This window comes from Verticillium nonalfalfae (genome assembly GCF_003724135.2).
Source record: "Verticillium nonalfalfae strain VnAa140/NRRL 66861 chromosome Unknown scaffold_135, whole genome shotgun sequence".
Classification (NCBI taxonomy): Eukaryota; Fungi; Ascomycota; class Sordariomycetes; order Glomerellales; family Plectosphaerellaceae; genus Verticillium; species Verticillium nonalfalfae.
Genome location: NW_021167360.1, coordinates 66,990 through 78,912, shown reverse-complemented (window position 1 = coordinate 78,912; position 11,923 = coordinate 66,990). Strand labels below are relative to the sequence as shown.

At 56.4% G+C, this 11,923-nt stretch overlaps 5 protein-coding genes across 5 annotated transcripts; 3 read left to right on the top strand and 2 right to left on the bottom strand.

Annotated features, from left to right (window-relative positions):
* Positions 1 to 533: 533 nt before the first annotated feature.
* Positions 534 to 1,418, top strand: MRPL4 (54S ribosomal protein L4 mitochondrial; the record flags this gene model as incomplete). Its single annotated transcript, XM_028635903.1, has 2 exons — positions 534 to 1,046; positions 1,116 to 1,418. The coding sequence occupies 2 exons, from the start codon at positions 534 to 536 to the stop codon at positions 1,416 to 1,418; spliced, it is 816 nt and encodes a 271-aa protein (XP_028491741.1).
* Positions 1,419 to 2,218: 800 nt separating this feature from the next.
* On the top strand, positions 2,219 to 4,085 carry GDI1 (rab GDP-dissociation inhibitor; the record flags this gene model as incomplete). The annotated part of the gene is made up of 8 exons (XM_028635902.1): positions 2,219 to 2,264; positions 2,365 to 2,389; positions 2,463 to 2,522; positions 2,594 to 2,621; positions 2,684 to 3,029; positions 3,102 to 3,641; positions 3,690 to 3,844; positions 3,894 to 4,085. The coding sequence occupies 8 exons, from the start codon at positions 2,219 to 2,221 to the stop codon at positions 4,083 to 4,085; spliced, it is 1,392 nt and encodes a 463-aa protein (XP_028491740.1).
* A 1,561-nt stretch (positions 4,086 to 5,646) lies between these two features.
* GTPBP4 (Nucleolar GTP-binding protein 1) lies at positions 5,647 to 8,039 on the bottom strand (the record flags this gene model as incomplete). Its single annotated transcript, XM_028635901.1, has 7 exons — positions 5,647 to 5,688; positions 5,745 to 6,922; positions 6,976 to 7,037; positions 7,088 to 7,226; positions 7,284 to 7,710; positions 7,856 to 7,973; positions 8,029 to 8,039. 7 exons carry the CDS (start codon positions 8,037 to 8,039, stop codon positions 5,647 to 5,649), a joined length of 1,977 nt encoding a protein of 658 aa, XP_028491739.1.
* Positions 8,040 to 8,914: 875 nt separating this feature from the next.
* Positions 8,915 to 9,625, top strand: URA5 (orotate phosphoribosyltransferase; the record flags this gene model as incomplete). The annotated part of the gene is made up of 1 exon (XM_028635900.1): positions 8,915 to 9,625. The coding sequence occupies one exon, from the start codon at positions 8,915 to 8,917 to the stop codon at positions 9,623 to 9,625; it is 711 nt and encodes a 236-aa protein (XP_028491738.1).
* Positions 9,626 to 9,879: 254 nt separating this feature from the next.
* D7B24_001677 (uncharacterized protein) lies at positions 9,880 to 10,916 on the bottom strand (the record flags this gene model as incomplete). The annotated part of the gene is made up of 4 exons (XM_028635899.1): positions 9,880 to 9,915; positions 9,988 to 10,074; positions 10,137 to 10,550; positions 10,629 to 10,916. The coding sequence occupies 4 exons, from the start codon at positions 10,914 to 10,916 to the stop codon at positions 9,880 to 9,882; spliced, it is 825 nt and encodes a 274-aa protein (XP_028491737.1).
* Positions 10,917 to 11,923: the final 1,007 nt, after the last annotated feature.

Below are 11,923 nucleotides of genomic sequence, written 5' to 3'. Positions count from 1 at the left end.
TTGCCAAGGCCCTCACGGGCACGAAGCCAGAGCCGACACGCTCGTCCAGCATCGTGAGGTTGTCCCTTTCTTGGAAGGCTGCTGAATTGGCTCAGCAGCGCAGGCAGAAATGGCGCCTGGCCTTCACCTCATTGTGAACGATGTTGCCGACACCGATGCAATGAGTGATTGCACAGCGGCAAAACCTTGTGACATATCTGCGTTGATACACATGTCTAGCTCATCGTTGCCTCTACACATGAAATCAGTAAGGCTGAGCCAAGTTCAAAGAAATTCGACTGTCGATGTAGCAAGGCATTGATTGACCTGATTGACCCGGTGTCATCCAGCCAGTACGTGTGGCAAGACCGCGGAGGCTGGGGTGTGGCGCAGTGATCGGTACATTGTAGGCCCGGGACAAGATCATGCTGACGCGTGATTGGTTATGAAAAATCCCAAGCTCAATTCGTAGCCTTCAGTTTCGTGAGATATTGTAAAGTCCCCCTAACGGCGCAGCTCGAACCTCGACCACAGATAATTAGCCATTGTTCAATATGGCAAATGCCAACACACTGCGGCCTTCCATAGGCCGTCTCGCCACCCGCGTAACCATCACGCCCACACGAGCCGTCACGGCGCAGTTCCTCTCCTCCACCGCCGCCCCCTTCTCGACTTCAACGGCACAATGCAAACGCAAGACTCGCGATAACAACCGCCTCCGTGGCGTCAGCGCCCTTCGACGTACAGGGCCCCGCGAGCCCCTGTCTGTGTCGTGGGACGAGCTCCCCAAGCCGGTGGACTTCAAACCCAGGATCGACACGGACGCGGACCATGGGCTTTGGGGTTTCTTCTCGGCCGAGGGCAAGCTCATGAACCAGCCAAAGGAGGACGAGGCACATGGGCGCGCGTGGACAGTGAAGGAGCTGCGTGAAAAGGGCTGGGAGGATCTGCACGCCCTGTGGTGGTCTTGTTGCCGCGAGCGGAACAGGATCGCGACGGCCAACGCGGAGCGCATCCGCGCCCGTATGGGCTTTGGAGAGCACGAGGCGAACGAGAGGGACCAGGTGGTGAGTCTCACGCTTTCTGAAGCAAGAAGAAACGTGCTTGGCATTGTGAGCTGACATGTTGCGACGCAGGTCCAGCAAACGATGCAAGGCATCAAGCACGTCCTGACCGAACGGTACTACCTATGGGAGGACGCCCGCGAGCTGGCGAAGAACGACCCCGAGATCGACCTGTCAGGGAATGGTGAGGCGTACCAGCCTTCGTACGAGCGTGGCGAGGACCACCTCGTTGCTGAGCCTAGCGAGGCCACACTCGAGGATGCTACACGGAAGACCGATGCAGCTGCCTCCACTGCCAACGTCGAGGGCGTCCATGTCGACCCCTCCACATTGCCAGCCGGCGACAAGGCGCCGGTGCAGTCGCAGAAACTATAAAAATACTTTGGGTAACACGATCAGTCAGAGCAGAGGGTCACACTCGGTCAGTTCCGGCCGGGACCATGTAAGAAGTACCTGTACTAGTGTATACAGAAATGATGTACGATACGAAGAGGCAATCGCGCGAAGGAAGCCGAGTTCATCATGTTTTTAAACAAGCCATGATGCTTGAACGTGCATTGTGACTGCATGCCCAGTTATCCCGGCTCATGGCAGTCACGAGGCTGTCCTCGAGTGATGTGCAATCCAAGGCCAATACAGTGCATTGTCCAGGGGGTTATAAAGAACTACCTACCTAGGGCAGTCATGGATCACTGCATTAAGACTGCTGGCCCTGCTGTCCACTGCCGAGCAGACCGGGGAAATCGGCCCAGCAGCGATGCAATGCTGATCCAAGTCGTCTCGGATGCCTTCGAACTTGATAGGAGCTCATTCAGACGAGAACTGCTGCGAGGGCAGCATCCCACCCACCGCCTCGTGAGCCCCCCCCAGCGCAGACCAGTCGCGGCGAATTATGATCGCAAGCGCTGGAACTCGCCAGGTGTGTGCACAGTGGTGCATTTGCACTGCTGCACCGCTGCATGACCCCTCCAAAACCTCGACCCCAATGGCCCACCTGAAGGCCCGACCGCTTCTCCAGTCCTTCCCATTCATCATACCCAGACGCTGGCCACTCCGCTTCAACCAAACCCAAAACCCCCCCTCAACCCAAACCAGCTCATCCCGACACATCTCGAAGCCACTCCTTTCCAGGCACGCAATAGAAATCAACCGAAAACAGCTCCCACACCGCAATCATGGACGAGATTGCTAAGGAGTACGATGTTATTGTCCTCGGCACTGGTACGTCTACGTCTCGGTCCCCTCGTGGCCTTGCCCCGCATCGCCCTGGCGTGGGGTTCTTCACCTATGCTTCCAAGCTGACCGCTCTACCGCCGTATAGGCCTGACCGAGTGCATTCTGTCCGGGTACGATTCCTTTTCGAACAAATCATCGTATCTAATGTCCGGCCAAGTTGTGCTGACTTTCATGATCCCATAGTGTCCTCAGTGTGAAGGGCAAGAAGGTCCTCCATATTGACCGCAACGACCACTACGGCGGGTAAGCTTCCTCCTCTGACAGCGGCCCGCTCGCCACCATGATTCAAGGCAACAAAGCTAATGCATCACCAGTGAGGCTTCTTCTGTCAACCTTGAGACGGTATATCTCCCGAACCTTGCAAACACTGCTTCCAAGTCCGAATCTGACATGATACACTATAGCTCTTCAAGAAGCACGGCAACTACCAGAAGGGCGAGGAGCCATGGACCAAATACGGCCGCCTCAATGATTGGAACATCGACCTTGTCCCCAAGTTCCTCATGTCCTCTGGCGAGCTGACCAACATTCTCATCTCCACCGATGTCACGAGGTACCTCGAGTTCAAGCAGGTCGCTGGCAGCTACGTCCAGCAGGGCCAGGGCTCCAAGGCTACCGTTGCCAAGGTCCCTTCCGATGCCGCTGAGGCGTTGCGCTCCCCCCTGATGGGCATCTTTGAGAAGCGTCGCATGAAGAGCTTCATCGAGTGGGTTGGCACCTTCGACCTGAAGAACCCCAGCTCCCACAAGGGTACGTCAAAGCTCTCCAATACCCCTGAGCTGTCGACTCGTGTCACAGATCCAGCTAACACAAAACGAACAGGCCTGGACCTTAACACCGCCACCATGAAAGAGGTATATGACAAGTTCAGCCTCGAGACCGGCACCCGCGACTTCATCGGTCACGCCATGGCTCTCTACACCGATGACGACTACCTCACCACACCCGGTGCCGCTCCGGAGGCCATTGAGCGCATCCGCCTCTACGGCAACTCGGTCGCTCGCTACGGCAAGTCTCCGTACATCTACCCTCTGTACGGCCTGGGAGAGCTTCCTCAGGGCTTCGCCCGCCTCTCCGCCATCTATGGTGGCACTTACATGCTCAACACCCAGATTGACGAGATCCTTTACGAAGATGGCAAGGCTTCCGGCATCAAGGCCACCATGACTGGCGCGGACGAGATGAAGTTCGAGACCAAGGCCAAGACTATCCTCGGAGACCCCAGCTACTTCCCTAACAAGGTCAAGGTCGTTGGCCAGGTTCTCCGCGCCATCTGTATCCTCAAGCACCCCCTGTCTGGCACCAACGATGCCGACTCGGCTCAGCTCATCATCCCCCAGAGCCAGGTTGGCCGCAAGAATGGTAAGTGGCAAAGCATCAACGAATCATGAACACTGCTGACCTGACTAGATATCTACATTGCCACCGTGTCCTCTGCTCACAACGTCTGCCCTAAGGGCTACTGGATCGCAATCGTCTCCACCATTGCCGAGACGACAGCGAACCATCACCTCGAGCTCCAGCCCGGTCTCGAGCGCCTTGGCAAGATTGAGGAGCAGTTCATGGTGAGGCGCAGATTCTTGAGAGGGCAACGACATGGGCTAACTGAACCAGGGCGCTCCTATCCCCATCTACGAGCCCACCGATGATGGCTCCAAGGATAACGTATTCGTTTCCAAGAGCTACGATGCCAGCAGCCACTTCGAGACCACCACGGACGACGTCAAAAACATCTACCGCCGCGCCGCCGGCGAGGCGCTCGTCGTCGAGGGCCTCAGGGAGGGTATCAATGTCGCTGACGAGTAAGCGACACAGGCAAGGAAGAACAGCAGGATACGTATCACATAACCAGGCACATATACCAAACCAGTACAGTACAGCGGAGGAAACAAACCGGGGGCGGAACCTTGATGGATGCTTTGGCGATAGCTTCTCCGTAGACGAGTCATTTATCTGATCTTTGGCGGGCAACTATCAAATTTACGTTAGTAGCGTTGTGAACGAAAAGGTTGAATCTTGAATTGATACAAATGCATCTTCACACCAATCCCGCGGTGGTATCTCCGTGAGTATCATCTAGTCATCCCCAGGAATTCAATGACTGCTTGTATCGCTCACAAGAGCACACCTTCTCCGGTAGGATCACGCCAGATCCCGATGGACGACAGCAAGACCAGCCCGCCAACGCTCTGATCATGAGCCGGTCTTTGTCAAGCCCTGTAGCAAGCGTATGCGGCCCGCGTGCGTGTTCCAGCAGGGTTGAAAACAGTAGAGGTTTGTGACGGCAAAATGACAGCTGATTTCGCGTTCTTGTCCATGGAACGTTTCAGTCACGACAAAGCAGAGTTGCTGATGTCGTCATTGTCAAACCAGTGCAGGACTCTCGGGTCGCAGGATAATGTGATGTGCCAAGCATCAACTGAATTGCAGCCCATGGCATCAGCTTCATTGTTGAGCTATCGCGGTTGCGTTCATGGCAGGCATTTGTATAGCCTTCGCTGTCCCTCACTGCCACCCTTGTCGGCCTGGAGACCCTCTTGTGGGAGCACAGTCTTCCATGCTGGCAACGGACTGGTTCACTTGAGATTCTTGAACCGGGTGCTTGCTTTGGGGTTTTCATGGAGAGCCCAAATGCGTTAATAGTCTTCTCTAGGGCTACGGTACTAGAAGTGCTAGAAAGTCACAGAAACATGGCGCAAGCAGCAAAGCAGCTCGAGAAAGAGAGGTTTCCGTAGGAGGCTCAGGTGGCTCTCGCTCCGGATGGACGATGGGGCCTGAGAGTGAATTTGTGAGAAAGGGATGTTGTTTTGGTCGAGGAACATGCTGTACTCACACATGCGTCAATCATCTAACAAAGGGCATGTTTTAGCTACAGGTGTAAATATGCACCAGCTATCGGACGAGTCGACAAGTCCGTCATACCGAAGGCTCAAAGGAACAGACGCATTCACAACGCAAGAACTAGACCCTTACCTCTGCACGAGCACTATCGGCTCGGAAGATTGCATGCTCACAGAAACCGTCGACTGGCTGGCGGTGGCAGGATCTCTTCTCACGTGGAAAGGTGCTCAGCCCAATGACGGAAGCGGCTCGTACAAGGACACAAGTTGTCAGGTTACGGAAAGCATGGCAATATCAGGGTGCGATGATGAAACAAAAGTCAATTTCCTTGCCAAAGGTCGTAAATAACATGATCATTTTTATGTCCGGCCACGAGCTCCTCAGAGCCGGCAGCCATTGGAACGGTAACGTCCCGAGAAGAACCACCACGCGCCAAACTCCCCGACGAAACAGATGCCACGAGTGATGATCCATATGCGCGAGAGAAAGACCACCAGCTTCGAGAAGAAGCAGGAGAGAATGCCGCTTAACGACTCCTCGTGGAGCCCATGCCACGCTTGCCGGCGAGCTGCGTCGTGTGTTAGTAAACGGAAGGAGACGGAAGATCGGGAGTGAGTCACTTACCAGATGCCTCTGCAGCGAAGCCGTAGTGTGACGATCGGCCTCACCCTGCCTGGCCATGCGGTTCATCTTCTTCTGGCCCAGCTTGGCCATGCGCTCAGCCGTGGTGCGCTTGCCCTCATCCTCGACACCGTCCTCGCGACGGTTGACAGCAGCCTGGCTGCGAGACCGGGCGCGGCTCTGCGACCGGAGGCGCTCGCGCGGCGTGGCGTCGAGGTCCATGGCGTCGGCGTCCTCGGTGCCGGCACGGCTGCGTCCGAGCGAGCGGCCACGGGGACGAGACTGGGAGCGCGCGCGCGACACAATGTCGGTCGTGTCGACACCGAGCTGGTCGAGAGCGTCGTCCATCTTGGACAGGGGAATGGGAACCTTCTTGCGGGGGATGATGGCCTGGTTCTTGAGACGCTTCTTCATGCGCGCCTCGTTGCGGATCTGTCCCTGCTTCTCGCGGATCAGCTCCGCCTGGGCGAGCACGGTGGCCTCCTCCTCGTCATCGATCTCCTCGTCCGAGTCATAGTAGCCCTCGGCCTCGAGCTTCTCCTCCTCCTCCTCGAGGGCGGCGAGCTTGGCCTCGATATCGGGGTCGATAAAGTCGGCGACGTTCTTGCCGTCGAAGATCTCGGGGATCTTGTCGTACTTCCACTCGGGGTTCGCGAGGATGTAGTCAGCGCGGAGGTCGACGTTGAACACGCCAGCACCGCCCTGCTCTTCCTCGACATCCCGCGCAAGCCTCCTGCGCTCGGGGTCAGTCTTGTCGTACTTCTTGAGGTTCTTGACGCCCTCGGGGATGAAAGTCTGGAGCGTCTGGCCGCCCATCGGAGTCGCGACGTGAATGCGCGACATGACGTCAGCCAGGCGGCCGCCGATGGCGCCGCTGCTGGTGGTGCCGGCGTTCAGCTTCTGCGAGACGCGCTCAGCAATGAGGCGCTCGCAGACGGCGTTCTTGACGTCCTGAACGCCCTCCTGAGTGTTGCAAGACAGCTGCAGCATCTCGACCTCACCCGACTTGAGCAGGCCCTGAAGTTTCTCCTGCGTCTCGGCATCGAGGTCCTCAACCTTGGTGATGTCGATCTTGTTGATGACGAGGAAGACGAGCTTGTTGGAGAAGAGGGGCTTGATCGAGGCAAAGAGGTTGATCTGGGCCTCGACGGAGTAGCCGCACTGCTCACTGAGATCCATGACTGTGATCCATTAGAAAATGGCCATCCAAGCAAGACATGACGCATGTACTCACAATACATGACCGCTGAGCGCAAATGAGCAAGGGCTGTGATGGACTGCATCTCGATCGTGGACCTGCACAAAATGAGTTGGAGTTTCCCAAGTTTGGTTTGCGGCAGACGTACATCTCCTCAAGAGGGTGGTCCAAGATTCCGGGTGTATCAATGCACTGGAAACGTAGGTACTTGTAGTCAAAGTGACCACAGAAGAGGGACTTGGTCGTGAAGGCGTACGGCTGAACATCGACATCGGCGCGAGACACGGCTGCAAATGCACGTTAGTCTAGTTTCCTAGCCGCGAGGACTTGACGGGGCAGCTTACACTTCAAGAAAGAACTCTTTCCAACATTGGGGAAGCCGCAAATGACGAGCGTCCTAGTGTTGGGGTCAATGGAGGGCAGACGGCCAAGATGCTGGCGGACCTGCTCGAGGTACAGGAAGGTGTCTTTGAGTCTCTTAATGAGTGTAGCCATGCGACCAAGGGCAGCGCGCTTCAACTGCTTGCACTGGTACAGAGACTGGCCGTACTTCAGAAGACGGACGTAGTCACGACCCACACTCTCGATGAGCGACTTGCAGGTCGAGATCTGGCCAAGAGCGATTTTGAGGTGGTCGGCATCGTACAGGGTGTTCATGAGATCGCGATGGAACGGGTGGATGTCGTTGAGGCGGGGGAAAGACTCGATGATCTGGCCAAGCTTATCCGAGCAGGTCTCCTGAGTGAACTTGACCTTACGGGTGTAGAAGCCCTGAAAACATGTTAGCAAGTTGTTCCTGTTGGTGGAGGCAGCCAGGCGGAGACAGGAGAACATCGAGGCCGCAACCCGCGTAGATCTCCTCGTCATGCCGTAGTCATGCCTGCGCCTCGACTTTGCGCATGTCCCAAACACGTACTCTGATTCTGCTGATCTTGAAACCGGCGCGAATCTGCGTCGGCAGTTTCCTCTGGGTGGACGACAGAATAATGTCGGTCATCTGCGAGTAGTTGGGAATGACCGGGATATCCTTCCATCTGATATACGGTCAGCGAGTGGTCAGAAGACCAAGCCTATGCGGTTTCTGCTAACTGTGTCTTCATGGTGAGCGGCAGGTGAGCGCTGACGCGAGCTCAAGCGATCGAAAATTGGCGGTGGGAAATGTGGAGGCGGTCGGGCGCAGGCAGAGAAGGAGGGTCGAGAAACTCGGTGAGTTCGGATTCGATCCTGAGGAGTTTGCAGCCGGGTGACAATCTCGACGACAACTGCGGACCACCAAGGTGACGGAAGACGAAGAAGGGAGACGACCAGGCGTGTTTTGAGGGCTCGGTGGTCGGTTCGATCGTTCCGCTCAGGGTGGGCGGTAAGAACTGAAGTGCGGTCGGCATCGAGCCTCATGATTTTTTTTTCCCATGGCCCAGCAGAAAAAAAAGTGGCGACTTGGCGCTATCTTATCTTATCTATTTCGATACTGCCTGCAATTTGACATGGCCCTTTCACGACAAGCCTGCGGTGTGATGCGATGCACCAGAGCCAGCTATGGTTCTCTTAATGCTGGAACGAGTTCAAGGCTCACCACTGTCTTACCATTGTCTCGTGATTCAAATTTTGGCAGAACCTTGGTGGTTCATTCAACATGAACTCTACATGGCATCCTCACTTTCTGTCGAGGCTGCGAGCGCCCCACACAGAAATTTTCCAATCGTGGTGGGGTGCGGGGCAGCGACGCCCAGCACCGTATCAGTGAAGGAGGGGTCATTTCTTCAGAGGATGAAGCCGTAGTCGGATGAGATTTGATTAAGCTTTTCTTGTGAAGACAACCTGGAAGAAGACTTGACATGATTTGATTCTTGCACACGAACCACTACTGTGCTTTTATCTCTTCAACACCTCCCACTTGTCATCATCTGCTTCATAGGCCCGGCGCATCTCAGTACCCCGCCATCCATCCCTTCGCGACAGCCACCACACATCCACCATGGCCGGCCAACTCCCACAGTGGAAGCAGGATTTCCTCCAGGCTGCCATCGCAGGCAAGATTCTCAAGTTCGGCTCTTTCGAGCTCAAGTCCAAGCGCATCAGCCCCTACTTCTTCAACGCTGGCGACTTCTACCGGGCCGACCTCTTGCGCGCCATCTCCCTCGCCTACGCCCACGCCATCATCGAGGCGACCAAGGACGCCGCCAACCCGCTGCGCTTCGACATTGTCTTCGGGCCTGCCTACAAGGGCATCCCCCTCGCCACCGCCGCTGTAGACAAGCTCGCCGAGCTCGACTCGGCCACCTTTGGCCACACCTGCTACTCCTTCGACCGCAAGGAGGCCAAGGACCACGGCGAGGGCGGCAACATTGTCGGCGCCCCCCTCAAGGGCAAGCGAGTCCTCATCGTCGACGACGTCATCACTGCCGGAACTGCCAAGCGCGAGGCCATTGCCAAGATTCGCGCCGAGGGCGGCGAGGTTGCTGGCATTGTTGTCGCGCTTGATCGCATGGAGAAGCTGCCATCGCCCGATGGTGATGACTCCAAGCCCATGCCCAGCGCCATGGGCGAGATCAAGAAGGAGTACGGTATCCCCATCTACGCCATCCTGACGCTGGACGACATCATCGAGGGCATGAAGGGTTTCGCTTCGGAGGAGGACACGAAGCGCACTCAGGAGTACCGGGCCAAGTACAAGGCCAGCGATTGAGTCTCTAGTTGATCACTGCAGATGTGGGCAGGGAGGAGGACGAGTACTGCTTTTGCGCTCAAAGTTCCACCCAGGCGTCACGAGTAGCTAGCAAAAGGTAGTTCAGGCTTCTGAATAGACTAAACTGGCTACCTGTCTAGCAGAGGGGGGCGGTACTCTCGTAGAATAGGTAGGCGTCATATGAGGGTCAACATCTCACAGCCCCGCTCGAACGCCCCTATACGATGGAAATTGCTCAATGCCAGGGGGCTATTTCAGCCCTTCTGAGCGGGGCCATCAAGGTCGAGAACCTTCGTAGAGGAGGTCAGCAAGTTTGCTCCGGTGTCTGCATCTTTAGACGAAGCAACGGGAGGCGCTCTCACCATATCGTACCAGCCGCCGCCTCCGAAGGTCACTTGACTCGCGCCCAGTTCCCTGAACCCGAACTTCTTGTAAAACCCCACGAGATGCTAGATCATGCCCGTCAGCACAGAGTACAGACATCGACATGGAGCAGCACATCGAAACCTACATCCTCGCAGATCAAGGCGATCCGGTCAGCAACGCCCGAGTCGTTTATGATCTGGATATACGAGGTCAACGTAATTTTGCCTATGCCAGTGCCGTGCAGTTTCGGGGAAACAGCAAGCGAATGCAGACAGACGGTCCTGCCATCTTGCTGGTGTCCGACCTTGGCTGACTTGGCTGCATCGGCATCACGCCAGTTCTGCGGGCATCTCAGGTCGTCATCAGTCACGACGGGGCTCTTGCCCATGGTTGCGACGGCATGGGCACAGAGGACGAGGACCTCGCCGTCCTCTCTGTTCGTCTCGACGGGATTTGCCGTCGCGAGGGTTTCCAGACCAAAGTCTTTTGCCTCAGATGGCTTGACGCTGCAGAAGAGGCCGAAGCAGATGTCTGAGCATTGGGAAAGACGGTATTGGAACTAAGACGTGTTAGGGAGAGCAAGGGTGGGAAAAGTGTGGTACTATGGGGCGGGCGGGAAGTGGCCTAGGTGCGTCACCTGTTCGGGATGGCATCGGTGATTCGGATTCGTAAACGCGGCATCCTCCAGAGCCTGGCACGAGCTGACGCTCGACACGGTGAGCGGGAGGAACAACGGACTGAAGTGAAATGGCACGATCGACTGGACGCGTAGGGCGGTAGAGTCTTTTCGTTGCCGCTTGTGTTCTGCGGACTGAATCCTCCGAATCTCGACCATCTCTTCATCTTCGTCAACTGAGTCGTCGATGGCGCACTTGGCGTCGATCGTGTCTTCGGGATGAGATGCCGCCATCTCAAAGGATGCCATGTGGAAAAAGAGTCAAGACCTAGGCGTACAGGCCGGGGTGTGCGGCTGGTGAACCGGTGTCGTGGGGCGGCGGGGTTTTGTCAGGTCAGGTAGGCACGTTGAGTGAGTGAGGGGTTGATCGAGGTGTCAAATGATGGCACAAACTATTGGTCCTCAGAGGGGAAGTATAGCCGAACGGATCCTCGAAACCATCTTACCAAGATGAGGAACAGAGAAGACGAAAAAGAGATGTTGTTGGAGAATTGCGATCGATGTGTAGTCAGATGGGTTGGGGTTGTAAAGTCGCGTGCTTCCTACCAGCGGATGGGATGGAGTACAGGTACAGGGTCAGCAAGGAGCCACTGGTTCGTGGCGGCTGGCGTGGCAGACAGTACCGGCGATCACTCATTTTGAGCTGTCTCATCCGGTTTCCTGCCAAGGCAACTTTTGTCCTGCCTTGGAAGAATTTACCTTTGACCAGCTTGTCGCTCTAGCTACCGCGAGCAGATTTGCCCGTCAACTCACACAACGTCGTGCCACCCACATGCAGACTCGGGCGCCGGGCTCAATGGCACCGAGTCAAAAGTTGGCTGGCAGCGGGTATGTGCTGGTTCACTGGCATAACTGTTTCCCCCTTTGCATATGGCTATCCAACATTGGCATGGCGGGGGGGGGGGGAGGGGTTGACGGACTTGCCATGCAGGCTGCATGGAGTGGGCGTCAAGTTATTAAAGAGCATCTGGATACCCGGGAACCGCCTCCGGGAAAATGACCCTGCATGGAGGCCGGAGCTTGGTGCTTTAGCGAAGGGGGCATAGCAATATTGAAACGTCGTCGGCGTCGGATGTGGTGCAGAGGCGATTCGGCCGACAGGGCCGAGTCATGGGCTACAGAATGAAGCTCATGTCGATGGGGGAGAGAGAGAGAGCATGAATTGCTGAACTCTGTGCCTATGCGCCTGAGCAGCTGGGCAGCTGGGCAGCTGGGCAGCTTGGGGTAGGCGAGCACTGCCTTATGCAAGACATGCG